At 43.1% G+C, this 26,214-nt stretch overlaps 1 protein-coding gene across 1 annotated transcript; it reads right to left on the minus strand.

The window, feature by feature from the left end:
- Positions 1-3,467: 3,467 nt before the first annotated feature.
- zfyve26 (zinc finger, FYVE domain containing 26) lies at positions 3,468-25,859 on the minus strand. Its single transcript, XM_062995710.1, has 40 exons — positions 25,669-25,859; positions 25,254-25,329; positions 25,043-25,126; positions 24,255-24,726; positions 23,734-23,858; positions 22,788-22,952; positions 22,341-22,429; positions 21,515-21,648; positions 21,247-21,420; positions 20,742-21,137; positions 20,474-20,635; positions 19,830-19,981; positions 19,425-19,668; positions 19,068-19,331; positions 18,697-18,816; positions 17,844-18,014; positions 17,526-17,762; positions 16,559-16,664; positions 14,953-15,803; positions 14,482-14,678; positions 14,278-14,382; positions 12,113-12,235; positions 11,828-11,995; positions 11,352-11,601; positions 10,746-10,838; positions 9,980-10,164; positions 9,751-9,884; positions 9,336-9,364; positions 8,935-9,068; positions 8,498-8,718; positions 8,239-8,386; positions 7,823-8,032; positions 7,503-7,718; positions 6,688-6,885; positions 6,087-6,298; positions 5,828-5,993; positions 5,341-5,400; positions 4,609-4,791; positions 4,478-4,528; positions 3,468-4,397 (listed from the first exon to the last, which is right to left on the minus strand). Exons 1-40 carry the CDS (start codon positions 25,857-25,859, stop codon positions 4,191-4,193), a joined length of 7,503 nt encoding a protein of 2,500 aa, XP_062851780.1. The 3' UTR covers positions 3,468-4,190.
- Between the last annotated feature and the right edge of the window lie 355 nt (positions 25,860-26,214).

The raw sequence follows: 26,214 nt of genomic DNA on the forward strand, positions 1-26,214 counted from the left end.
ACTACATAAAGGGGGAAAATACAGGAAAAGCTAAAAGAATGGCTTAATAGACAATTATGTAATGACTGAAAAGCCTATTGCTGAAAACCCTTGGTGTTTCTGTAGTGTTTATAGAAAGAGAATGCAGTTTTCTTTAAAATGATAATACATACCCTGACCTGTCGTAACATATGAAAATCTCATGATTTTGAAGTTTAGGACATCTGTCAGTCTCATTTAGTTCAGATCCTTTATTTGGTGCACATACATTGGACATTTATTTATCATCCCAAAAGCAAATGATGTCCCTTTAACACTCCCATTGTAGTATCAGTTTAGCAGCAAAAAAAAAAAATTCAACCACACCAGGATTTCATAAGCACACATGTGTTCGTGAACTGGATTGAATTTCAATGTAATATATGGCAGTAAATTATCAATGTCAACTTCCTGAGGAATAAAATTTGCCTAATAGTCACCCCAAGCATAAAGCACATTATATGCATGTCTTACATGTAGGACCTAATTTGGTAACAGGTGAAATGCCACAAAAAAATAAGAACTTCAGACAATTAAGTATATGTTCCAATAGCATTTAGATCATTATGTAATTACATAGCATTAATTAAAACATCTGCCATTTACACGAAGGTTTTTGTTATTAATGCCAGGTAGTGTCCATTTTCTTTTACATTTCCTAAATTTTTTGCAGGCGGTTCATAATAAACTAAAACCATCAATGTAAACAATATTCAAGTTGCAGTATGAATTGGAGACCCCTGTGCTGATCTGAATAGTATAAAAATGAAGAAGAACGCCTTAATTTTCTCATATATACAGTGTATCACAAAAGTGAGTACACCCCTCACATTTCTGCAAATATTTCATTATAGCTTTTCATGGGACAACACTATAGACATGAAACTTGGATATAACTTAGAGTAGTCAGTGTACAGCTTGTATAGCAGTGTAGATTTACTGTCTTCTGAAAATAACTCAACACACAGCCATTAATGTCTAAATAGCTGGCAACATAAGTGAGTACACCCCACAGTGAACATGTCCAAATTGTGCCCAAATGTGTCGTTGTCCCTCCCTGGTGTCATGTGTCAAGGTCCCAGGTGTAAATGGGGAGCAGGGCTGTTAAATTTGGTGTTTTGGGTACAATTCTCTCATACTGGCCACTGGATATTCAACATGGCACCTCATGGCAAAGAACTCTCTGAGGATGTGAGAAATAGAATTGTTGCTCTCCACAAAGATGGCCTGGGCTATAAGAAGATTGCTAACACCCTGAAACTGAGCTACAGCATGGTGGCCAAGGTCATACAGCGGTTTTCCAGGACAGGTTCCACTCGGAACAGGCTTCGCCAGGGTCGACCAAAGAAGTTGAGTCCACGTGTTCGGCGTCATATCCAGAGGTTGGCTTTAAAAAATAGACACATGAGTGCTGCCAGCATTGCTGCAGAGGTTGAAGACGTGGGAGGTCAGCCTGTCAGTGCTCAGACCATACGCCGCACACTGCATCAACTCGGTCTGCATGGTCGTCATCCCAGAAGGAAGCTGACGCACAAGAAAGCCCGCAAACAGTTTGCTGAAGACAAGCAGTCCAAGAACATGGATTACTGGAATGCCCTGTGGTCTGACGAGACCAAGATAAACTTGTTTGGCTCAGATGGTGTCCAGCATGTGTGGCGGCGCCCTGGTGAGAAGTACCAAGACAACTGTATCTTGCCTACAGTCAAGCATGGTGGTGGTAGCATCATGGTCTTGGGCTGCATGAGTGTTGCTGGCACTGGGGAGCTGCAGTTCATTGAGGGAAACATGAATTCCAACATGTACTGTGACATTCTGAAACAGAGCATGATCCCCTCCCTTCGAAAACTGGGCCTCATGGCAGTTTTCCAACAGGATAACGACCCCAAACACAACCTCCAAGATGACAACTGCCTTGCTGAGGAAGCTGAAGGTAAAGGTGATGGACTAAACCCAATTGAGCACCTGTGGCGCATCCTCAAGTGGAAGGTGGAGGAGTTCAAGGTGTCTAACATCCACCAGCTCCGTGATGTTATCATGGAGGAGTGGAAGAGGATTCCAGTAGCAACCTGTGCAGCTCTGGTGAATTCCATGCCCAGGAGGGTTAAGGCAGTACTGGATAATAATGGTGGTCACACAAAATATTGACACTTTGGGCACAATTTGGACATGTTCACTGTGGGGTGTACTCACTTATGTTGCCAGCCATTTAGACATTAATGGCTGTGTGTTGAGTTATTTTCAGAAGACAGTAAATCTACACTGCTATACAAGTTGTACACTGACTACTCTAAGTTATATCCAAGTTTTATTTCTATAGTGTTGTCCCATGAAAAGATATAATAAAATATTTGCAGAAATGTGAGGGGTGTACTCACTTTTGTGATACACTGTACATATACAGATGTAGTGTCTTCACATGTACCAGCTTGTTTGGAAGCTGGGGTCAGAGTGCAGGGTCAGCCATTGTACGACGCCCCTGGAGCAGAGAGGGTTAAAGGCCTTGCTCAAGGGCCCAACAGTAGCTGCATGGCAGAGCTGGGATTCGAACTCTCAGCCTTTCAGTTGATAACCCAAAGCCCTACCCACTAGGCTACCATTGTCCCTAATAAATATGTGTAGATATGTAAATGTGTATATGTAGATCTGACTTGTATAGCTTGTCAAAAGTTCTAGCTAGCTGGCTAACAGAATGAGTAAAAAAAAATCCCGGTAAGACCTAAAAAAAAGATTTTTTATTTGATTCTGGTAACGCAAACTGAAAGTATAAAGTATTAAAGAAATACTGCAGCATTTCTCAAAATCATCTCTGTACTGGACATCTCCAGAATCTGAATGACCAGTACTTTAGATTCTGGAACAACATACATTACACAGCCAGGATGGTAAACCAGGTATGTGATAGTAATATTTTTTTTGTTATTAATCTTTTGTCTGCATTACTAATAGGTAAAAACAAGTGGGATTTTAATGCGTGTCCTGGCAGCTATACAATACTTTAAGGCATAGTTTTATTCGGGTAATGTTATTATACTGCTAACAGGCCAGCAGATTTCAAGCTTGTTATTGAAGTGCTGTTGCATTGTGTAAAAGGTAAATAAGAGTGGGATTTCAGTTTCATTAATAATATAATTAATTTATATTTAACAGTAGTCAATAATGTAAACATATACAATAATAATCATGATTTGTTGTACATCACTGTCAAGGCTATGCTAATATAAAAAAAATAATAATAAGTGGTATTTTAGTATATTTGTTATATTCATAATAAATTTTATAGCAGCCAAACATTAAAACAGACCATAATAATAACAACCATTTTATGGGGGTAAAGTGGTTTAAAGTGATGACAATGTGTGTGATGACTAATCAGAATCATTTAAGAAGTTTATCATTTAAACATCATGTTTTCAAGTACAGAGGGAGTTAAACGATGATGAAAATTAACATTTGCTCCTAGACTTTTATTATAAATACATTTTAAACTGACAAGTCTTTTGCTCACTGTCTTGCTCATTAATGTCCGTGATAATTGCAAATGCACTCAGTGACAGTGGATGGGGAATTAAAATTACGAAATTTGACATGTAGAGACACTTGCACCATTTGTTCAAAGGAAAGACAGTCGCAGAAGCAGGATGTGTCCCAAATCACACACTACTTTATTAAATAGAATGGTATAGCTACACACTATGTAGCACATGTAGCGGTTTCGGTGGCACTAGGAAACCACTCGTGTGTGCTGTCTGCCTGTCGTCATCAAGCTATTTTAATAAAGTCATCACTTGTAAATGCAATGACCTTCCAAGAAGTCAAATCTTGTTAGAGAGGAAGCCTGGCCTGGTAAGACTATGGACCAAACGTTAAGGATTTGACACCTGTCAGTGGTTGCCAACTTGTGTTTCATGTCACTTGGGCAGATGTCCTTTTTAAAATACATCTCTGTAAACTACTTATTGATTCCACAAGTGTCATTTCTTGCCATATAGTGTGCAGTGTAATACCAACTATGCCGGCATTAAATAAATCTGTGCTATAGACATAAAGAATCAGGTCACATGACCTGATCAGAGTGGGCACGTCGGTGATCACGTTACAAACTCAGTCTATCCAATCGGTTGCTCCGAGCTCCGGTGGTATAATGGAGTCCATTACTCGACAGATGGTTGGTGCTACCTGTTGTTGCTGTGGCGATGCCGTGACGCGGGTTCCTGGTGTTCCGAGAGCCACTGTCGACAGATTTCCTGCATAGCCGAGTCATTCGAGACCTCTGCAGCCTGCAGAACTTCTCGTACATGTGAACAGGCCTTCACCGGGTCCAGCTTCACCGCCAGGAGATACGCCGCTCTCAGCTTACTGCACATCAGGAAACCCTTGATCTACAGACACACAGACACAGGTGAGATCAGTACTGTCCCAACAAAAACAGAAAAAAGCATAGACGTGAAAACAGGCTTACCTTGTTCTCTGTAGTTTTGCATTCCAAAATCAAAGACTCCAACTCTTTGGCCTAAAAGAAGAACAAGTGGTGACTAGACATTAGAAAACTGGCTTCCACTTCTAAACTGCATTACTCAGAGATGGACTTACATCAGCCAGGTTTTTATCTGCAGCCGAGACACAGTTGAGCACGATGGCATCACAGTCTTGTTTCGTGGCTGTGCCCGATTCACCCACGCACTTCAGCAGCTGGCGAACAGCCTGGTATTCACGCTGAGACACCAAGCGCTGCCCAACACGCATGTACACAGCCTGTGCCTCCAACTGGAAATCCTGTGTGCACAGAAAAATAGACCATAATAGTACCAAACATTTTTGTTATAGTTAAAAATACTTTTGGTTGTTTGTAAATGCACTCGGGTGGTGTATCGGTCTAATGCACTCGCACACCACTGCGGGGTGTTCAGTTGGCTGTCTCTGAGGGAGGGAAGGTCAGACAGGGTCTCTCCTGCTGCCGCTGCAATATGCAAAACACTGTGACTGGTGAGGCCGCCTGTGTGAATGAGGGGAAAAGTCACGTAGAGCTCAGCATGGCTCCCTGCATGCAATTAGGCTCTGTGTGGGAACCCAACACAGACAGGTTATAAGAAGCGGCCGCTGACTGGACACGTGTCGGAGGAGGAGTGTAATGATACAGCTCTCTTGATTAGATCGGGGGTTGTGCAGGCAGCAGCAGATTTACAATTACTAAATTGGGATAATAAACATACTCAATAAAGGGCAGGAGGCAGTGTATTTTTATACCAGATTATTAATATCAGGTCTTGCAAATGTACTTAACAGTATCACAGTTTACAGAGGCAGGTGATCATTTAAACTTACCTGTATTACTCGATATGCAATGCCGAATCCCTCCTCAATGTTTTTGCCCCCCAACATCACCTACAGGGGAAAAAACCACACTTGCTGATTAGACAGAGGCTACAGTTCAGACTCTCCACAATCTTCCCTCAACTGTATGATGTATACAACCACTGAAAGCTACAGGAACATTCTGGTTTTCTCCCCTTGTTCCCAATTTCCCGCTGTAGTTGTGACCCCTCTTGGATGCATGCATGAAGAGAGGTCTGCAGCTTGCACATCTCACAAAAAATATTTGAGTCCATCGCTGCAGCAGTGGCAAAGACGTGATGTTTATGCATGCTATACATTATCATACATCACCCGACCCTAGGATTAAACCCAGGATTGAACCCAGGTCCGTGAAGCTGTCTACTGTAGCACCATGCTGCCCCTAGTGTTTGACATATTACCACATTTGTTCTATGTAGCATGTATATATAAATGTGTGTATGTGTTTCAAACTCACTCGACAGGCCACATCCACCTTCATAGGACTCCCTCCAAAAAGAGTGGGTGGGGTGTTGTTCCTTGTGGGGGCGGGGTTTACTGCAGCTCTAGAGGAGGAGGAGGAGCTTTCACAGCGATGAAGGAAGCGCGTCACTTCCAGCTGCAGCATGATGGTGTTCATGTGTCTAATTTAAACACACAACATGTACAATAAAAACATACCTGTTTTTGTGCACAGCTTAGTTTCTCCAATAATTTTAAATGAGGTGCTGTCGTACCTGGAGACGTCGCTGGAACTCATTTTCTTCCTGAAGGAAGATGAGGATGAAGATGAAGAGATGGTTTTCCTGCGATTCTGATGCTCCTGTAGAAAAGATCTCAGGTGTTCTTTAGCTCGGATCAGCCAGCGCTGCTGCTCACCCAGCTGCAGGTACGAGTGAGCACCATGCGTGAAGAACCGGATGCAGGTCATTGCCGCTCTCACATGGTCCTGAACACACATTTACATGTGTACATTATTTGTTTGGCTAACACTTTTATCCTTATGGCTACTATATAACCAAATGTATTTGGAGACTCCTCCTAATGTGTTCAGTTGTTTCAGGTACACCCAGTACTAACAGGTATATAAAATCAATTCTGTAAAATACATGATACGCTTTAGAAATGCCCATTCTTGTTTCAGGATGACCGTCCTCCTGGGCAAAAAAAAAGAAAGCAGCCTCCCCTGAATTTTATTCTTATTTTGTTTATAAAAAATACTTCAAGATGATATTTTGACATATATTTCTTTCTTGTCATTAAATGGATCAAGACAACTATCCTAATCGACTGCTGTTCTGTGTATTTGGATCATCAATATATTGTGGTGTTCGGTACCATCATGAACTGTTGAAGCTGGTACAGGGTGTGGTAATGGTTTTTGCGCTGCAGCATTTGGCATGCTGCTATCAGGTAGCGGCCCCAGCTCTCTAATGTTGGGTCCATATTCTCAAGCAGCCCCTGCAGCACCAGCAACCGGCCTTGTTCCAAACACAGCTGGAGTATGCCCTCCAAAAACACCTCATCTGGACACTCCTACAAAACAAAGAGACTTACAAGATCACATCAGCTCCCCAGGAAACGTGTCAAGGTCCACCACTGCATTTCTAACATATTATTTAACAGGCCTAAATGTGTTTTTAAAATGGTGAAGAAGGTGTGTATGTGTAACAGTAATGCATGTGTGTATAACAGCGGTGTGTGTAGCAGTAATGTGTGTGCATGTGTAGTGGTGTGTGTGTACTGGTGCTTGTAGGATTGATGTGTGTATAACTGAAAAGTGGTGTGTGTAGTGGTGTGTGTGTGTACATATGTAGTGTGTGTAGTAGGAATGTGTGTGTGTACATATGTGTTGTGTGTGTAAACAGCAGTTTGTGTGTATAAGTGATGCATGTGCAACGGTGGTGTGTGTAGCAGAAATGTGTGTGTGTAGTGGTGTGTGTGTGTGTGTACATATGTGATGTGTGTGTAGCAGGAATATGTGTGTAGTGGTGTGTGTGTACACAGCAGTCTGGGTGTATAAGTGATGTGTGTGCAACAGTGGTGTGTGTAGCAGGAATGTGTGTGTAGTGGTGTGTGATGTGTGTGCAACAGTGGTGTGTGTAGCAGGAATGAGTGTACATGTGTGTTGTGTGTGTAGCAGCAGTGTGTACCTTGTTGAGTAGATGCGTGAGTGCATCCTTTAGCCTGTCCTGGCGCAGATAGAAGCTGATGAGGCTCAGGTGTGTACCGTACGTCAGCAGGTAGTACACACACTCCTGGTAGTGTCCACACTTTTGTGTCCGGGTCTCTGTCCGATCCACTGGGCCCAGATCACGCAGCGCCTCCTCCAGCTCCACCAGGGACGCCAGGATGTTTTCATCTGGGGTCTACGAGTGAAACAGACACGCAGTACACACATGAAGTACAACATCCAGATAAAGATCATATAATGTGCTCACACACACTCAGAAAACTGTGTCTGTATCCTCACCTTGCTGAGTGTGAGTCGGACAGTGGACTCCAGGTGCTGGATGATCTCCTGCAGTATCCTTGGCCCCAGGTTAAGCTGGTTTCTGTCCACTGGAGCTTTCAGGCAGCGGGCAAACTTCTCCCGGGCAACACTGAGACACCCAGACTTTAGGAGAGCCATACCCCACGCGTGCCACACGCCGCTTGGGTCCAGACCGCTTTTAGTGGACACCTGGTTTGAAAGTTAGAACAATCAAACCAGACCCCTGTTATTAGTTAAAATTAAAATCCATTCTCCTGATGCAACTTATCAGACATTTAAAGACCAGGACCAACTGAAGAATCAGGTGTATCAGGTGTATGAAACCGTGTAACCTCACCAGCCTTTGGTGGACACAACTGGACAAGCAGAAAATGAGAAAATGAGAATGGACTCACCTCCACAGCTAGCTGGTAATATTCAGCCTCCAGCAGCTGGTTCCTCAGGCGCATCACTGCAGCCGTCTCCAAAATATCATCCAGAGATGGAATGTACTTGTAGTTAGCGCTGACCAAAATCTTCAGCACATCCACCTTACTGATGTAGCTGCACAGAGAGAGAGAGAGAGAGAGAGAGAGATGCAAAGTCAGCCTTGTGCTCCTAGCCAGAGTAAATTGCTGCTCATAACTGTTTTTGTGTGTGTTCTTGTGTTCTAACCTATCACACAGGGCGAGGTCCTGGTTTCGTCCTGCTCTGACAAACATTAGCTTAGCGCTGAACATAAGCTGCTGCATCACATCTGTCAGGAGGCGAGGGTCCACCTCTGGGTTGGTCAGTTTGTGAGAGATGGAGCGGCAGTGATCGATCAGCTGGTGTCCACAGGCAGCATGATCACCGTGGAGGGTCAGGATGGATACACACAGGGATGCACTGGGAGCCTGACACACACACACAAATGCAATTACAAATGAGACATTAGAGGAAATAGTAATGAAGAATCACCCATGTTCAGGAGCACTGGTGAAGGTGCAATAATATTACATTAATATGCAGTGCAAAAATGAGCAATCTGGATGAAACACTTCAATGTTCCTCGACAAGAACAATTCAGGCATGGTTGGAGGAGGACAGACAGTTGTAGAATCAGATCAGACCTGTTCATAGTAGAATTCGCTGTGCAGCTGCTGGTTCTCGGCTGGGATCGGACTTAGTCTGTACTGCCTCTGAGGAACCTCAGGGAGACTGAGCACTCCATCCAATGCGCCATCAGTGGTCGCCGGACTGCCTGCTACTGCACACACAACTCTGTAACTACACATGCTGATTGAATACACTACATGGCCAAAAAGTTTGTGAACAATTGAATGTAGGCTTAACGTGGAGGGTATCTGTGGGAATTTGTGCCTATACAGTTAAAGAGTCCAATTGTAAATATCATCTAGCATATTGTGTAACTGATTAATTATCAGTAAATGCCTATTTGAATCCAAACACATAATAATAAATATGCTAATTACTCAGAATGAACCTTTAGATAAATGAGAACATGAAGTACCTTCTGCCTGCTCCAGCTCTCCATCAGAACTGCAAAAAAACAAAACAGAAACATTAGTCTTTTCTGAAAAGTCTTTTCACAAGTTTTAACCATTTGAAACTATAGTTTAATGACCATCTACAAGTCATTCTTGGTATTAATGGTTAAACATTCTTAATTGTGGCATATTTAAAACAGTACTTTTGGTAGCACTTTTGGTGTCCCCCCTCAGAAATTGTTTTTAAGAAATTTTACTGTTTATTGTCCTTCCAAACCTTTAAATGAAACTTACGATGTGCTATGTGAAAGCCTTATCGGCAGATAATGCCAGACCACAACAACATCATTTGAATGTAATGCGAAATGTCAATGTGAAGTGATAAAAATGTAAAGGGACTACTTGTTGTGGTGCTTTTATATAGTCGAGTGTACTTACTCAGGGTGGAAGAAGCCATAGCACTGGTCACACACTCTTACTGGTTCGTCAAGTCCGTCTACCAACATCTTCCTGGTGGAGCAGGCATGGCACACCAACCTGCCACAGCGCCTACAGTGGTGCCGCCGATTAAACTGCAGCAGTCAGGCATTAATGAATCAATTAGTGATGATCTAACAGATTTTACATTTGGGGTAAGAGGAACATTTTTAGCTGCACTATCACTCACCATGGTGAACCTCTCTCTCTGGCACACCATACAGATGTTCCTCTTGTGGTCAGGAATCCAGTCTTTACGCTCTGGAGTTTTCTCAGGAGGGGTGAACATGGCGGCAGATGAGCGAAGCCTCCTCCCTACAGAGTCTCTGTCATGATCGTGGCTGGAGTGGGATGGCGTATGCACAGGAGTGCTGCCTATACATGGGGAAACAAAGTGAAGCTCAGGCACAAATGATCACATTATTTAAACTTGCCCAAATTCAATGCCAACTGGGTTTAGATTGGTACCCCATTGATTAATCATCTATGTGGCAAGTCATGCACTTTTTAAGTCACATAATTACGTTTTTACTGTCACTAATAAGAGTATATTAGACACTCTATACGTTCAAAAGTATGTGCACAGCCCTTCTAATTACTCAGTTTCCTGAGCACAAAGCAGATCCATAATGAAATGGTTCATCAAATTCGGTGTGTAGGAACATAAATGGCTAGCACAGAGCTCTGACCTTAACACCAATATACACCTGCTGGATGAATAGGAACATTGATCACACAGAACCAGGCCTTCTCCAACACCATCTTAACACATAAGTGCCTGACCTCACACATGTGAATGAATTGGCACACATTACCACAGGTTCAATCAAAAATCTTGTGGAAGCTTTCCCAGCAGAGTAAAGGCTGTGAATTGTCAAGTGTCCATATACTTTGACCATACAGCGTATCTAGCACAACATGGTTCTTTATGGATAAAGAAATGTAACGCTGCTGACCTGCTGATGGAGGTGGTGTGTGGTTGGGAGAAGATGGCGCATTTTCCTGAAACGGACATGGCAGCAGCGCCTCCTGTAGGCTTATCACTGAGTCTGAGGATACAAACAACATTAAGACAGTGCGTGTCTATAAACTTTTCTTCTACAGTTCGGTTTGGTGTAAAGCAGGATTGTATGTTTTATTTTTGGCTGAATTGGCAGTACTCGTCATTTTAAAGCTAAACAAATGCTTGGTCGGGATTACAAGAGCACAGGACACAGTGGGCTAATACGCCAGTGTCCAAAAGAGGAAAAGGTTAAAAAAAAGGTTCGTTTTCATTGCCACTGCAATAGTGACCTCTACTGTCTGGTTAAGGCAGCTAGATGAGCAGTTAAAGAACATGTCACAGGACACATCATGGGTTTTCTGTGAAAAAGCAGCCAACAACTGCACACATCTGTGGATCTCCTCAGCCAAAATAAGGGTGGTGAAGGCAGCTGAGGAATTGGAAATGTGGCCGATTATACAGTTCTACGTTAATTATAACGTGTAGAAATAATCTTTACCTCATACTTTAACACCATTTTATTTAAAAATGTTTTAAATAAAATGGTTTTGGTTCTCACCACTACGTGTCCTCTCTCGTGGGGCGTATGGAAAGTCAAGGGCCTTCCTTGAGTACTCGGCCAACAATTTGTCGATGTCCTGGTTGGTAATTCCTGCATCCTGAGCAGGCAGAAGGTTTCGAAGGGTGGAGACGGCAGCTGAAGCCCAGTCCACCTTCAGGTTCATTAGCAGCTGCTCCAGCATGAGCAGAGGATCGGCCAACAGCTGAAAATAATCCTGCCGAGATGTTTCTGGTAGAGTCAGCAACACCTGAAGAGGTGTGGAGTTTAGATTTAAAAGATGTAAGAAGCCGTGCAGGTGAAATTAATAAAAAACAAAAAACAAAAAAAAAAACCCTCCCAAATTGCTTCATGCTAAATTATTGTATAACACTAGAAACATCAACATTTCTGATACAGCTGCATAGTTGTCAAGTCTGCCTTAGTGAACAGAGTTTAGTGAAGGGGGCATGGCTTTCTAAAGTTTGGACACATACCTTGGAGCCCAGGTGCAGGGTGTGTATGTGACGTCTTCTCGCTGGTGTCATTCGGTTCTGATGGTGCAATGTGAGGTAATCGGACAGGAAGTGACAGGCGGCCAATCCGGGTCTCCGGTCCAGAGCACGCTCGCACACCTCCAGCGAAGCAGAGAGGGTTTCGAGAAGCTGAAGTGGAAAAAAAATGGTGAACTAATGGTTCAAGCTAATTATCATTTTTGTCAGACATGTTTATTTTTGGTAAATCATTTACATACACATGTGCGCACACACACACAGCCGCACCTGAAAGACATCCTCTGTACGTCCTTTCTCCAGTAGATTCAGCAAGTGTTCAGTTTGGAGCTGCAGTCTGGATCGGTCTGATACAGGATATAACTGCACCCACTGAGCACACAGATCAAACTCCTAAACACACAAACACACACAGCAATTACTACTTTAACATGAAGCACTTCACTTAATTAAGCGTAGTGGTCCGTTTCCATTGGATACACAGATAAGTTATTAAGACTTGTTATAGCATTGCATGGCATTACTGGTACAACTATGAGGTTGCTTGTTTTTTTCTTAGGTAGATTTTATAATAAATACTTTAATGTTCAAGTTTGGTGATGGTGATGGTGATGTTTCCAATACAAAACCAGGAGGTGCAGTGACTTGCAGGAAATATATTTGCTCATACATTTGATTATGAACATTACAGCATGTACAGTGTATCACAAAAGTGAGTACACCCCTCACATTTCTGCAGATATTTAAGTATATCTTTTCATGGGACAACACTGACAAAATGACACTTTGACACAATGAAAAGTAGTCTGTGTGCAGCTTATATAACAGTGTAAATTTATTCTTCCCTCAAAATAACTCAATATACAGCCATTAATGTCTAAACCACCGGCAACAAAAGTGAGTACACCCCTAAGAGACTACACCCCTAAATGTCCAAATTGAGCACTGCTAGTCATTTTCCCTCCAAAATGTCATGTGATTTGTTAGTGTTACTAGGTCTCAGGTGTGCATAGGGAGCAGGTGTGTTCAATTTAGTAGTACAGCTCTCACACTCTCTCATACTGGTCACTGAAAGTTCCAACATGGCACCTCATGGCAAAGAACTCTCTGAAGATCTTAAAAGACGAATTGTTGCGCTACATGAAGATGGCCAAGGCTACAAGAAGATTGCCAACACCCTGAAACTGAGCTGCAGCACAGTGGCCAAGATCATCCAGCGTTTTAAAAGAGCAGGGTCCACTCAGAACAGACCTCGCGTTGGTCGTCCAAAGAAGCTGAGTGCACGTGCTCAGCGTCACATCATACTGCTGTCTTTGAAAGATAGGCGCAGGAGTGCTGTCAGCATTGCTGCAGAGATTGAAAAGGTGGGGGGTCAGCCTGTCAGTGCTCGGACCATACGCCGCACACTACATCAAATTGGTCTGCATGGCTGTCACCCCAGAAGGAAGCCTTTTCTGAAGTCTCTACACAAGAAAGCCCGCAAACAGTTTGCTGAAGACATGTCAACAAAGGACATGGATTACTGGAACCATGTCCTATGGTCTGATGAGACCAAGATTAATTTGTTTGGTTCAGATGGTCTCAAGCATGTGTGGCGGCAATCAGGTGAGGAGTACAAAGATAAGTGTGTCATGCCTACAGTCAAGCATGGTGGTGGGAATGCCATGGTCTGGGGCTGCATGAGTGCAGCAGGTGTTGGGGAGTTACATTTCATTGAGGGACACATGAACTCCAATATGTACTGTGAAATACTGAAGCAGAGCATGATCCCCTCCCTCCGGAAACTGGATCGCAGGGCAGTGTTCCAGCATGATAATGACCCCAAACACACCTCTAAGACGACCACTGCTTTATTGAAGTGGCTGAGGGTAAAGGTGATGGACTGGCCAAGCATGTCTCCAGACCTAAACCCAATAGAACATCTTTGGGGCATCCTCAAGTGGAAGGTGGAGGAGCGCAAAGTCTCGAATATCCGCCAGATCCGTGATGTCGTCATGGAGGAGTGGAAAAGCATTCCAGTGGCAACCTGTGAAGCTCTGGTAAACTCCATGCCCAGGACAGTTAAGGCAGTTTTGGGAAATAATGGTGGCCACACAAAATATGGACACTTCAGGAACTTTCACTAAGGGGTGTACTCACTTTTGTTGCCGGTGGTTTAGACATTAATGGCTGTATATTGAGTTATTTTGAGGGAAGAATAAATTTACACTGTTATATAAGCTGCACACAGACTACTTTTCATTGTGTTAAAGTGTCATTTTGTCAGTGTTGTCCCATGAAAAGATATACTTAAATATCTGCAGAAATGTGAGGGGTGTACTCACTTTTGTGATACACTGTATATCATAGTTACAGCTCTGAGGTTGCCAGGTTTTTCCTAAGTGGAAACCACATTTAAGTTGCTGTTTTTTAAAATCCTAGTTACAAAGACTGACCTTTGTCTGCAGCAGAAGGGAAAACATGGACTCTGGCTTGCTGCTTGACTCTTCCTTTAACTGCTGCCATGTTTGCCATTCCAACGGAGGCTGCAGGTTCAGCATCTACAAAACAGTAAATATATATACGAGTATGTAGTAAAATTTATCATCTTATAATGCATGATTTAACTTGTGGTTTGTAATGTGTGAAGAACACCCTACCCTGTTGTACATGTGGAGTTCATGCTTCTTCTGCTGTAGCTGTAGTGTGAGCGGATGTTCCGGGTTGGCATCACTGAGACAGAACTGCAGCAGCTCCAGACAGCTGTGCAAAGACCAGAGTTCCAAACCCTGCAGCACGACCCGGGAACGTAACTCCCAGTCCTTCACCCGGAACAGCTGTTCTGTGCCACGCTCTCCTGCACAAACATCTAAGATAAAAGATCTGTATTCATCTTGTTGTTTCTCAGTGAGGTCAGGCACTGATGCTGAATGAAATTATAATAATTTAATAATTTAAACTATTGTGATCGCTCAATTCATGAAAATAATTTTTGCGCCACCTATTATTTAGAGGTGGAATTGCATAAACATCAGTCACTGCTTTTCCACAGCTGTACCTTCTTGCTTTTGTGATGATAGGTATGACCAATGAGTGTGTGTAATACTGGATGGGTGTGTTAAGGTTCTTACCCTCCAGAGCAGTACAGACAAGCATTTTGTCCCGCAGCTCCTCCTGTTGGCTGTCATTCTGAGCATACAGCTCCAGCAGAGTCAGAGCTCTGTTGAGATCTTTGGTGTTTAAAGCCTGCTGGAATGCATCAGACACCATCCCCTGATCCGTTCCATCCTGAGAAGCAGAGAACAGTACAGCCGCTGTCCCTGACTTCCCGCTCAGAGCCACACAAATGCCCTCTTCACTTCCTAGAGACGGTCCAAGCACGGGTGCTGCCATGTCCTTCAAGAAAGACTTCAGGATCGGAAAGGAAGCCAACAAAGTCTCGGTTTCTCTTGAGATTTGCTCTGAATCGAGTGGAGTTTCTTTACGTGCTGAGCTTCTGAAATATGCAGGCAGACCAGGCCAGGCGGATGAAGCCACACGGGCAATCTCAACCCGGTTGGCGCTGAGCAAAGCCAGGGCGGCGACGAGGGGAGAGTGGGATTTCAGGAACGACAAAGCAGATGGCGTGATGATAAAAGACACGGTTGAGGATGAGGAGGAGGAGGATGATGAGGTTATTGACGAAGATGGGGAAGGAGGAGAAGTGGAAAGATTCGGAGAGACACTGGTTTCCACTGAAGCATCAGATTCAGAGCTGGGTTCAGGCAGTGAGGTCGGTTCACAAAGATCAAGGGTTGGTGTTCGGCCCTGAGCATGCTGATGAAGGAGAGAGGCAATATTGGTGGGGCAGAAAGCACCAGCGTTAGGCCCTGTGTTCTTTAGAGAACCAGGAAACCAGAGGGGAAGGGGATCACAGCAGCGCTGGACTATCACCTGCTGGACGTTCACATGGAGACCCTCCTGTCTCAGCAGGGACAATAACCTAAACACACAGGAATTAAATTAGTTAATAACAGGCTTTAAAGTTCCAGGGAACATAAATTCATGATTGCATACTAAAAACAGTTTGCGACCCCTGTGAAACCATCATTTTTAATAAATATGTTTAATAAAGACATGATAAAAAGTGCAGTTTTAATTAAAGTATGTGACCATTTAGGCTTCACAAATTCAAGTGCAATTTTCAGGCAAAACCTGTTCAAGTAAAGCCCAGATCAAACAAGCTTTGCAACAGATGTACTTGCTAGAAAAACTGTCTAGACTGCGAAGTACTACTCGCCAGTGAGTGCTTGTCTTGCAAAGACCACACTAGTAGCACAACATGCATTTTATTTGCATAAAACAAACTAAATGTTCCGCAACACTCCCTGCTCAAAAGCACAATGCTTCCTTTGCAGACACTGCATCATATCCGTGAAGCATGGTGGAGGAAGCATCATGATGTGAAATCTGGACATGTTAACAAGTAATCTCAAAAAGGCATCAAAAATCTACTCAGTGTTGTGTACGGGTGATCAGCAGATAAAGTGAATGTCATTCCTGTGTAAGGAGATTTAACCCTACAATAATAGTTTGTGTGCTGTTAAGTCTTGGAAAAAGATCAGACATCACACAGGAAATTCCAAAGGGTTCACAAACTTTTGTTAACACGCATGTATCAGTAACTTATAGACAAGTTATCATCAGTTCGCTTTTTTACATTTCTGAATGAGTGTAAAGTGAATTTATATGTCATACCTGTCGGGTGGAACCTGTCTGTCGAACAGTAGGTGTGAAAGGAGCTGAGTGGGCGACTGCAGCAGCACCAGCAGAGGATTTCCTAACTTCACCTCAGAATTCTGATCTAAATACAAAAAGCATATATAGCAGCTAAACAAATATCTTTAAATTTGTTCCTTTTTGCATTTTCCTAATTATTGTCTTATTATCTGATGTGACCAGGTCTGCATAACAGGTTTTTATTTACCTTTTTACTTTTAATGAACATTTACATTTTAGCATTTACCAGACGCTCTTATCCAAAGCAACTTACAGAAGTGTGTCCACAGTAAACATTTCCCTGCTCTAGTTTACATAGACAACAGTCCAAGGATACAATTCTGCTAAAACCCTGTGTTTTTTTTTTTTTCAAATAAGATGCTATAGAAGGTTAGTCAGTGCATGTTATTGCTCAGCCTAAGTGCTTAGTAAAAATGTGGGTCTTTAATCGTCTTTGGAAGACAGTGAGAGACTGACAGGGGAAGGTCATTTCACAGCTGTGGACGTTAAACAGCCAAACATAAAAAAAATCTTAATGTCAGAAAATTTGGCATTTGGATCTGCTGTGCTGTCAAGAGGCTGAGGGCCCATATACACAAGCTTGACAGGCGCGGTTGAAGTGGTTTCTTATGGCCCCTGCAATTGCAACCTCTGCTGGCTGGTCGAGGCACCTGTACAAGAGATGGTTGATTCACGGATACTAGAGTGATACTAGGCTCTATCTCTGCCAGACAAAAGAAGTGCTAGATGTCTAAAGCGGTAAAGGAATTAACAGTTGGGGACTTAGATACGACTAGATTGAAAGGAATAGGAGAAAATGCAAAAATAGTATAATTAAAGAAAGTTTAGGAACAAACCTCACACGTTCAGGGCCCCTCATCCAATGTAGTTTTTGTCTAACCGGCAGCTAGATTTACAAAAAGCAAGAGAGTTATCTTCATCTCACCTTCACAGCTGAGGCTGCGCACCAGCACTGACGCTAGCATGTTCACATAATCCAGAAAGCTGCGCATGTAATCCGGCCTGCAGGTGGTACTGTCTAGTTCGAATGGGCACAGTTGGTCGAGGGAGCGCAGCAGTTGTTTCATAGAAGATCGGACAGGGTGGCAGTCCAGCTCGGACTGCTTCATACCCGCTTGCTCAGACAGAGATGCCAGAACAGAGCTGGCAGACTGAGCTTCACCTTTAGGAGACACAAGTTAACCGATTCAGTGTTACAGCAAGAGCGAAATAAACTACTGAGATACTGAGAAATTGTTCCTACCAGCCATGTCAACAGCGTTGGTCAGAGTCTGCAGTGTGACCTCAAGGCGCTGGATAAGTGAGAGCCAGGCGGCGATGGTCTCCTCTGTTAGAGAGGAGTGAGTGCAGAGCAGCACCTCCTGTGCACTGCAGCTGAACGGAGGAAGCACTGCAATATCCTCTTTGTTAGACTCTATATAAAAGAGGAGGTTACAGTAAAGTCCAGCTGATATTGAATACAACCTTCATGCATCATTTATTATCTTCCTTAATAAAAGAAAAAAAATGAAAATAGTTATTGCTGCTCCACGCATACCAGTGGTTCTTAAATACCTAGTCCTGAAGTTTTTTAGTCAGTTGTAATCCAAATAGCTGACTACGTTTATGAGGGCATGGAAAAGTGAAGACCTTATTTAGAGAATTGACAGTTTTCAGGAGCCAGACCAAGCTAGACCTTAATGCAGCAGTTCTAAAACTTGAAATGGCAAGAGATTGGGCTCTCTGTAATCAGGGTTGTGTAGATGGCAAAAGACAATCAGGAATTGGAAATAACTAGATTGTGAGATTAAGGGGGTGATCAGGTGACACAGTGGAAAAATACGCTAACACACTACTCTCTCTGCATTCGGCCGGTCAGGCGTCTACACAGACATGATTGGCTGTGTCTGAGGGAGGGTCTGTTGTGGCCATACAGCCCAGCCACTCTAAGTGATGGTCTCAAGCTCAGATACAATAAGGAGGGCTGTGCCAGGAATGTCCACCAGAACAAAGAAAGTAAGAAGAAAATAAATAAATAAAACAATCTAATCCAGAAACTGATCAATTACTTGCCTTTGTATGGATACAGTAAGAAAATACGCCAGTTGGGTACATACCTGATTTGGGTACTGCTTTGCCAGTTGATGTTCTGTTGAGAATTTTGCTGACTTGCTGTAGTACCAAAGAAAAACCCTGAATTCCTTCAGAATGTGAAACATCTGGATTCACGACCACACCTAAATTTATATTAATAAAAAATAAAGGGATGTTAATACACACAAAATATGTTATTAATAGCAAACTGTAATTTATATAATGTGTGCATCTGTTTGGCATAGCCTCTAATAAATTGTGACTTCTCAAGTGCCACATAAACAGTACTAATTCAACCACACCGTATAAACGGCACAAGGCACTGTATCTTTTGGACAACAGAAACCCTTGCATATAACAAATTTTAAATTATAATTTATTTATAATGCAACACCTCTGGTCTCCAATGAGGCATGCAGTCTTCTTTCAGCAGTCTCCAGAAACTGTCGCGACGTCTTCCACAGCTGGCACTGACAGCAGGCCAGGTCAAAAGCAGCCATGCCCGCTGGACTCAGCTCTTCCAGCAAAGGACACAGCATGTTGGAAGGGTCGGAGAAAGAATGAGAAAGCCAGTAACTCTCCTCCAGACAGGGCAAAGGCCGGGAAGGGGTGCTGAGGAGTCTATCGGCTACGTCGGAGATGGAATAGAACGCCATGCCTGAAAGACAGAGATAAAAAATCGTCAGGATCTAAAACACAGACGAGGTAAAGGAGCATTTTTCCTAAGGCAATCAGAACGTGAACACAAAACCTGCAGCAGCTGCATTGCCGATGCTCTGCAGGGTCGATCTGCTGCTGCTGCCCAGTCTGGTCCGTCCTGATGCAGTCAACCCAGCAGACCCTAGCCCCTCAGTGGATGATGACAATGATGAAAGTGACTGGCTCTCGATTTTCTGTTCAACCTGTCCGAGTTCAGCCAGCACCTCGCGATATCGCTCCATGAAGAGAAGCTCGCCACAGCATGGGGCGTTCTCCAGCCCAAACATTAGCATCACCTGAGCATAATCACAAGCACATGGCATTACAAAGCTGCCAACTATCTCTTATCTGTAAATACAACTCCATTATGCAAAACAAGTCACATTTCATAAGTGTTTAAGGAATTGACTAATTGACTCTTGTGATTCTCATATAAATGGAATTATGTTTCTGGTACCTGATGGGCTTCGACATAGTTTCCTCTGCGAATGCAGGAGATCAGTAGAGATTCAGGTGGTGAGAGCATAGCAGGCACGAGCCAGCTGTGAGGTCCTCCACATGTACACACCTCAGGCTCCACAGTTACCGCTGCAATGCCGCCACTGCCATCTAAAGCACACAACAGCCACAATTCACATAAAACACCTTCATAATTAATTATTTATTTGTTTGTTTGTTATGTGACTTCCCCCCCCCCCCCCCCCCCCCCCCCACACACACACACACATACAAAAATCTAAATAAATACTAGAATTTTTTTTCACGCCTGTACTGAATGATAACCTGGTGCAAACACCAATCTACAAGCAATGAAAGACAACAGGTTCTCACTTAAGTATGTTCAGTATGCACAATTATTCTATTTTTGTATTTCCCTCTCTTCCTCCCAATCTAGTCATATCCGATTCCCTAGTTGTATCTTCCTCCAATGCTGCAGACCCTCACCTTGACTGAGGTAGAGCTGCAGACAATCATGTGACCCCTATCAGATATAATGAATTAGGTCTGTGTAAACAGGATCTCCCTGGTGGTGGGCTAGACTTCTGCACCACCAGAGCACCTTTAAGGTTAGAAATCCTGTATATAATTGTAAAAACTAGCCTGAAGTGCTTGCGCTGATCTCTCCGTTATGCCGTTCCAGGGTGTTATGTCGTTCCGGTCGGTGCCGAAGAGAGCGTTTCTTCTTCCTGCTACCAGACACGCTGCTGCTGCGCCTCTGTGTCAGATTAGTGCTCAACCTTGGTGAGGAAAGAGGTGGTCCACCTACACACATGATCATAGCGTGTCAAATCAAAATGACCTGATCTAACCTTCTAAACTTTTCAAGTAAAACTATTTATGATTCAAAACACAATCTGGCATGACTCACCACTGGTTTTACACTGATTGGTGGTAATGATTTGTAGCCTCCACTGAGCTTCAGCTGTATATTTCGAGAGTCTCTGTAATCGTGAGCTAAAAGTCTCCACTGTAACTGAGCATCCCAAGCTTTCAGACAGCTCTGCCTTGGCCTCCAGTGCCCTACCGAGGGAGCACATTCCCTCCAGACCCTCCCTGATGAGCCTTAGCACTCCTTCCATGGCATCTGCATCTAGCAGGAAACCACAGCAGCTTCGTGCAGGCTCTGAATGATGGTTAAAGTCAGAGTAGGACAGGAAGAGCAGCGAGAAGATGTTCTCCAAAAGCTCCAGACGAAACATGGCAGGAACTGCTTCTAAATAGAGCTGACACTCTGAGAGATAATGCTGGAAAAGGGATGAGGTGCCTGGGGAGAAAAGGGGGAAACAAGACAACATAATCCCCTTCTGATTTCAGGCATGGTACAATGTCCAGGATAAAAATCACACTTTCAAAACCTGCTTCACTGCACATACCTTCACCTGACTGGCTTTCCTGAGACTGTTCCCTCTGTGGTACCTTTAGTAAGCCACAGTCAGAGCAGTTCACACATACAGCGTATACGGCATATTTCATGGCACAAAACCCCCTGAACAGGGTGACGTTGCGCTGAACAGAGCTGTTCTGGGTGTCTCCTGATGAAGAGTCCCCTTAAAACAGTACAGTAAAATTGTCAAGGGTTTTAGTCTCATGTTGACGATTGTTTGAAGTGTTTTCATGCACACCAGTGTTCGTGCATGTTACCTGTAGCCTGCAGCAGCTCCAGCACTTTGAGCTCGTCATACTTGGTGATGGGTGTGAGAGAGTGGAGCACATAAAGAGCAGAATGCTGATCCAGAGTGTGCAACTGAGACAGCAAAGCCTCATGGGAAATTTCTCTGATCACACACACACACACACACAAACAGTAAGTCAAAACATTCAAACCACCCCCTTAAAATGTGCACGAAAATTTCTTTTTGGTGCATGTAAGGATGATGGGCTGATGGCAGTTCCTTATAATTCAAAGTAAAGACCTGAGCAACTTCGATAAGGACCAGATCATTATGGACTGATGATGGGTTGAAGAACAAGAAGGGGTGCTCACAGACAGTCATGGTGAGTACCGTCCAAAGACTCATTAAGGCCGGAGGACAAGAATGCCATGGTGTTTGGTACGGATGAACAGAAAATCTACTGTACTTCGGAGGGCCAAGCATGTGAGTATTTTTTTACCGGGGAAAAGATGCACCAGAATGGACTGTTGAATGATCGACCTCACAACATACAGAATTTGACGGAGCTGCTAATAATATCCTAGTACCAGATACCAAAGGACACTTCTCATGTTTCTGTGGGTATATTAGGCTGGTGGTTTTGATATTATGGTTGATGGATGTATAGACACAGTAATACATATGAAATACAATGACTCTAAAAATCATTTATTAAAATATGTGAAATGTAAATAAGTTTCTTATTAGACAACACAAGGCCACAGAAAAAATGGGGACAAAATTTCCCAACGCAAAAACAATTTAGCAAATAGAATGGCTCAAATTATTGGTGCTTTTTCTAGTGTTCCACTTACAGGTTGTTTTTGGTGCACCACTCCAACACCCCTAACTGAGAAGAGAGAAGGTTTGCAAACTCGCAGAGCACTGCATCACTGGCCTGGGTCTACAAAAAACACAGAGTGAAATATAGTCACACATGGTTTAAAACACAATATGAAGCTTTTCCTTTCATCCTTTCATCCGTTTTATCCTGGTCAGGGTCACAGCAGGTCAGATTTCACCAAGAAATACCCTGGACAAGGCGCCAATCCATAGCAGGACTTCGGCCAGTAGTCATTATTATTTACAATGAATTATGAGACCATGTCACAAAGTTAAACAGACTTTACAGAACATAACCCAGCTGCTAAATGTGTATTTTTGACCCACAATAAAATTAAAGAGCTTAAATGAATGAAAGCTGAAAGTTGACCTTTTGACCTGCATGGTTTAGCATCTTATTATTGATGTGAGTGTCGGACCTGTTGGTGGTGGAGAATCCTGAGCAGCGTCTGAGCTGAGTCAAGACTCTGGCAGTGTTTCCATCCTAGCAGAAGCAGGAGGCGGGACAGTGGCTGAAACTCCGCCCCAAGCAACACCTCCAGCTTGCTAAACTCCTCCTTCTTTATAAGGTCAAGTCCGGTGACCTACCAACAATACGTACACACAAAATATCGAGACAACAGCTGAACCAATGACACATACTGTACAAACAGAGTCTATTTTTTTTTTTATTTCACACTTTCCGTGCCTAGTCATTCTGTCCTGTGTTCTTACTTTTACTACTCTGATTGAAGTCTTAGAATCAATTTCCACTGGCTAGTGGTTGTCAGTTGGGAATAGTCATCATATCTAAGCACCAGCTGATCCAATCATCTAAAAATCTAGTTAGATTTAAAAGTCTAGATAAAAAGTGCTGTGGCCCAGAGGACAGGACCAGAGCTTCTACATTGGGTTGGTGTTTGTCTTTCATTTATTCTATATTTGCATTTTACAGTTTTTCCTTCCAATCTATTTCAAATTCTTCCACCGCTGCACCACCCCCACTGACAGATATGTACTCATGACTCTTTTCACAGACAGCTGTAGCATGTACAGTGTCACACAGTGCTGTCTGTGAACATCCATTTCTTGTGCAGGCACCTTGTCTAGCCAGCAATAGCAGAAATGAGAAACCCAATCAGCCTTCATTCCTCAGGCACAGCTAATTGCGCCTTTTGGTTGGCTGGCCTGGTCGATAATACAGCTGAGATTCAAATTTAAATTAAATTCTTTTCTTTAGCCCATGCAATGAATCCATACTTACATTTAGTTTATCACTGACACCATTATAATGCAACACTGTCTGGATGAGGCTTTTCATTTAAGTTTGGGCAAAGCAAGTTTACTCACTTCTCATTTAATAACGTCGACAGAGGAGACTCTTACCACAACCTGCTCCAGAAAGTGCTTCCCACTGCTCAAACACTCAAAGTAGATGGCCTTCCAAGCCACCCGACGGTCACTATGGCAGCACAAGGCAAGCATGAGCCTCTCTGCTTCAGGTAGGTCCACTACAAAAATTTACACACACACAGTGATGGAATAAGATGTCAGCCCACAGCGTGGTCACATGCTGGTTTTGTGACAGTGCTAAATGTTAGCATAAGCAAAGCAGTCACATGGATGCGATTCAATTAAGCAGAAGTGAAGATAATGCAAAGCTTACAAAACGTGACCATTTACTTCTCTCACTTCCCCAAAACAAGCAACACACATGTAGGGGTAAGAAACCTGACTACTGAACTTTGGAACTGTTTTGGAGGAATGGGACATTAATCTTCCAGTAGATCCTACCTCACTTCATGTTTTGATCATGCTGGGGGAGATTATCTGACATGCCAGTCTAAAATCTCAAGTATAACTGGGTTGAGATCTGATGACTGCCCCCCACCACCACCATTTCTTACCTTGTATGTGTGGAGCGTCCATTAGCAAGGCGTCCCTGTTCAGCCGCAGCACCGTAGAACAGTAGTGCATCAGCAACGTCTGGCTCCGTGGTCGAAGCAGACATCCCATCATCCTCTCTTCGCTCAGAGCCCCCTTTCTCGCCCTCCACAGTCTCTCCCACAGTGCCTCCAGCTCTGTCGCCCTATCCGGAGCAAGTGCCAGAGCACTACAAACCTCTTCCGCCCACCCCACACTCCTGTCATCCTCTGTCATTTTAACAAGCTCCAGCAGATGTTGCAGAAACACATTTGATGCATCTTTGTGTTTCAAGAAGCCCAGGAGAGCGTGAGTGAGACGAGGGTGATGCTGGGAGAGGAGGGACCGGATTGAGGAGAGAACTGCATCGCTCAGGGAAGAAAGAGGAGATGATAATGATGAGTTCGAGTCCTTTTCTGACAGACGCTCGGAGTGGAGGAAAACCTGGTGCAGCTCCTGAGGAACCGATTTAGAAATGTTATCATATTTAAAATATGAACATTAGTCACATACTTAAATGTGTATACTTAAAACATCTCTAAAGTGGCAATACACACTACATGACCAAAAGTCTTTGGACAACTATTCATGGGTCTTTTGGGTATCCCATTCCAAAATCATGGGTCTTTATATGGAACAACAATAGACTATTTTAGCAACAATCACCCAGCCTTAGTCTGACCATGTCCGCTTCACAAAGCAAACTAAATGGCAAGTTTCTGGTGTATAGTAATACAATAATGAGGAATATTATGGGATGTAAGGTGTTTACCTGTAATACAGACAGTGGTACTTCCTCTCCAAGTTCCTCTAAGAGCAGCAGGAAGGTCAGCTCTCGCTTCACTGATTCAGACACCTAAAGCACACAAGTGCAATTACAGCATAACAGATCAATTAAAAAAAATTCAATGTATAAATACGCATAAACATTTTATTTTAATAATAAAAAAGCATCCAAACAGCATAAAGTATTGACTTTGTACCTTTTGTTTTGAGTGTTTCTCAAGCAACTGTAGCCAAAACCAGGCCAGTCTATGAGGACTCCCCACATTTTCCCATCTACAAAACACACACGATGATGATGATGATAATTATGATTATGAATTGTACTGATTTGCTGTAATTCTTCTTTTGAGGGGTACTTAAAGCACACCAAAATGTCATACACAGCTTAAGAGACCCTGGGCCCCCTTTATTGTAGAGGTTTAGAAATTAGATAGGCCTTCAACATTCTCTTAGTGTTGTGTACGGAAACACTAGCCAGTTCAATAGGTCAAGGTAAACTAGTGAAAGTTTGATATTTCATTCATGCTGCAGATGTGTATCATGCCAAATGCATTTACACTTCCATAACTAGTTACAATACTCAGTACTAGTAGCACTTTCCTCAATACTTACGCCAGTTGGTACGGGTGTGTAACAATGGCGGTGATGATGTCATTGGGATGACATGGAACATCTCCGGCAGCCTGGTTAAGCTGGTGAATGCAGGCGGCAGCCAGCTCCCACTCCCCATGCTGTATACACTGAGTAAAGAAGATGTACAGGTCCTGCACTGAGCTCTCCTCCTCACGCCCGAATGGATGCATGATGGTACTTTACTTGCTCCACTGGATTTCTGCTTAGTTCCTGTGTGAGTTAATGTTTATCCTGATGACAACAAAAGCTTCTCATGTACAGTAAAAACAAAAACAATGTTTGATAATTTGAACTTTATGTTAAAATGAACCACATATAGAATAATGTACAGATGTGTACAAATGTTTGGGCACCCTGGACATATCTTACTTATCCTTAAATTTTTTAAAGCTTACAGAATTAGCTATTTTTTACTTGAATACATTCTTTATTTATACTTGCCTGAAGCATAAAAGATCCACGTCCATTTCATAAAAAACAATATAACAGTTAGCAGTCATCAATACTGCTCTTCTGTTCTTGAAA

The sequence above is a fragment of the Trichomycterus rosablanca genome, chromosome 5, assembly GCF_030014385.1.
Source record: "Trichomycterus rosablanca isolate fTriRos1 chromosome 5, fTriRos1.hap1, whole genome shotgun sequence".
NCBI lineage: Eukaryota > Metazoa > Chordata > Actinopteri > Siluriformes > Trichomycteridae > Trichomycterus > Trichomycterus rosablanca.

What these genes read in the sequence shown, in the direction of transcription:
- zfyve26 (XM_062995710.1), bottom strand. Translation starts at nt 25,859, where the DNA reads ATGCATCCATTCGGGCGTGAGGAGGAGAGCTCAGTGCAGGACCTGTAC. An exon ending in GGACGCTCCACACATACAAG is followed by an intron (nt 23,859 to 24,254) that starts GTAAGAAATGGT and finishes AAATTTTTGTAG; the next exon opens with TGGACCTACCTGAAGCAGAG. An exon ending in GTACAGAGGATGTCTTTCAG is followed by an intron (nt 11,996 to 12,112) that starts GTGCGGCTGTGT and finishes TTTCCACTTCAG; the next exon opens with CTTCTCGAAACCCTCTCTGC.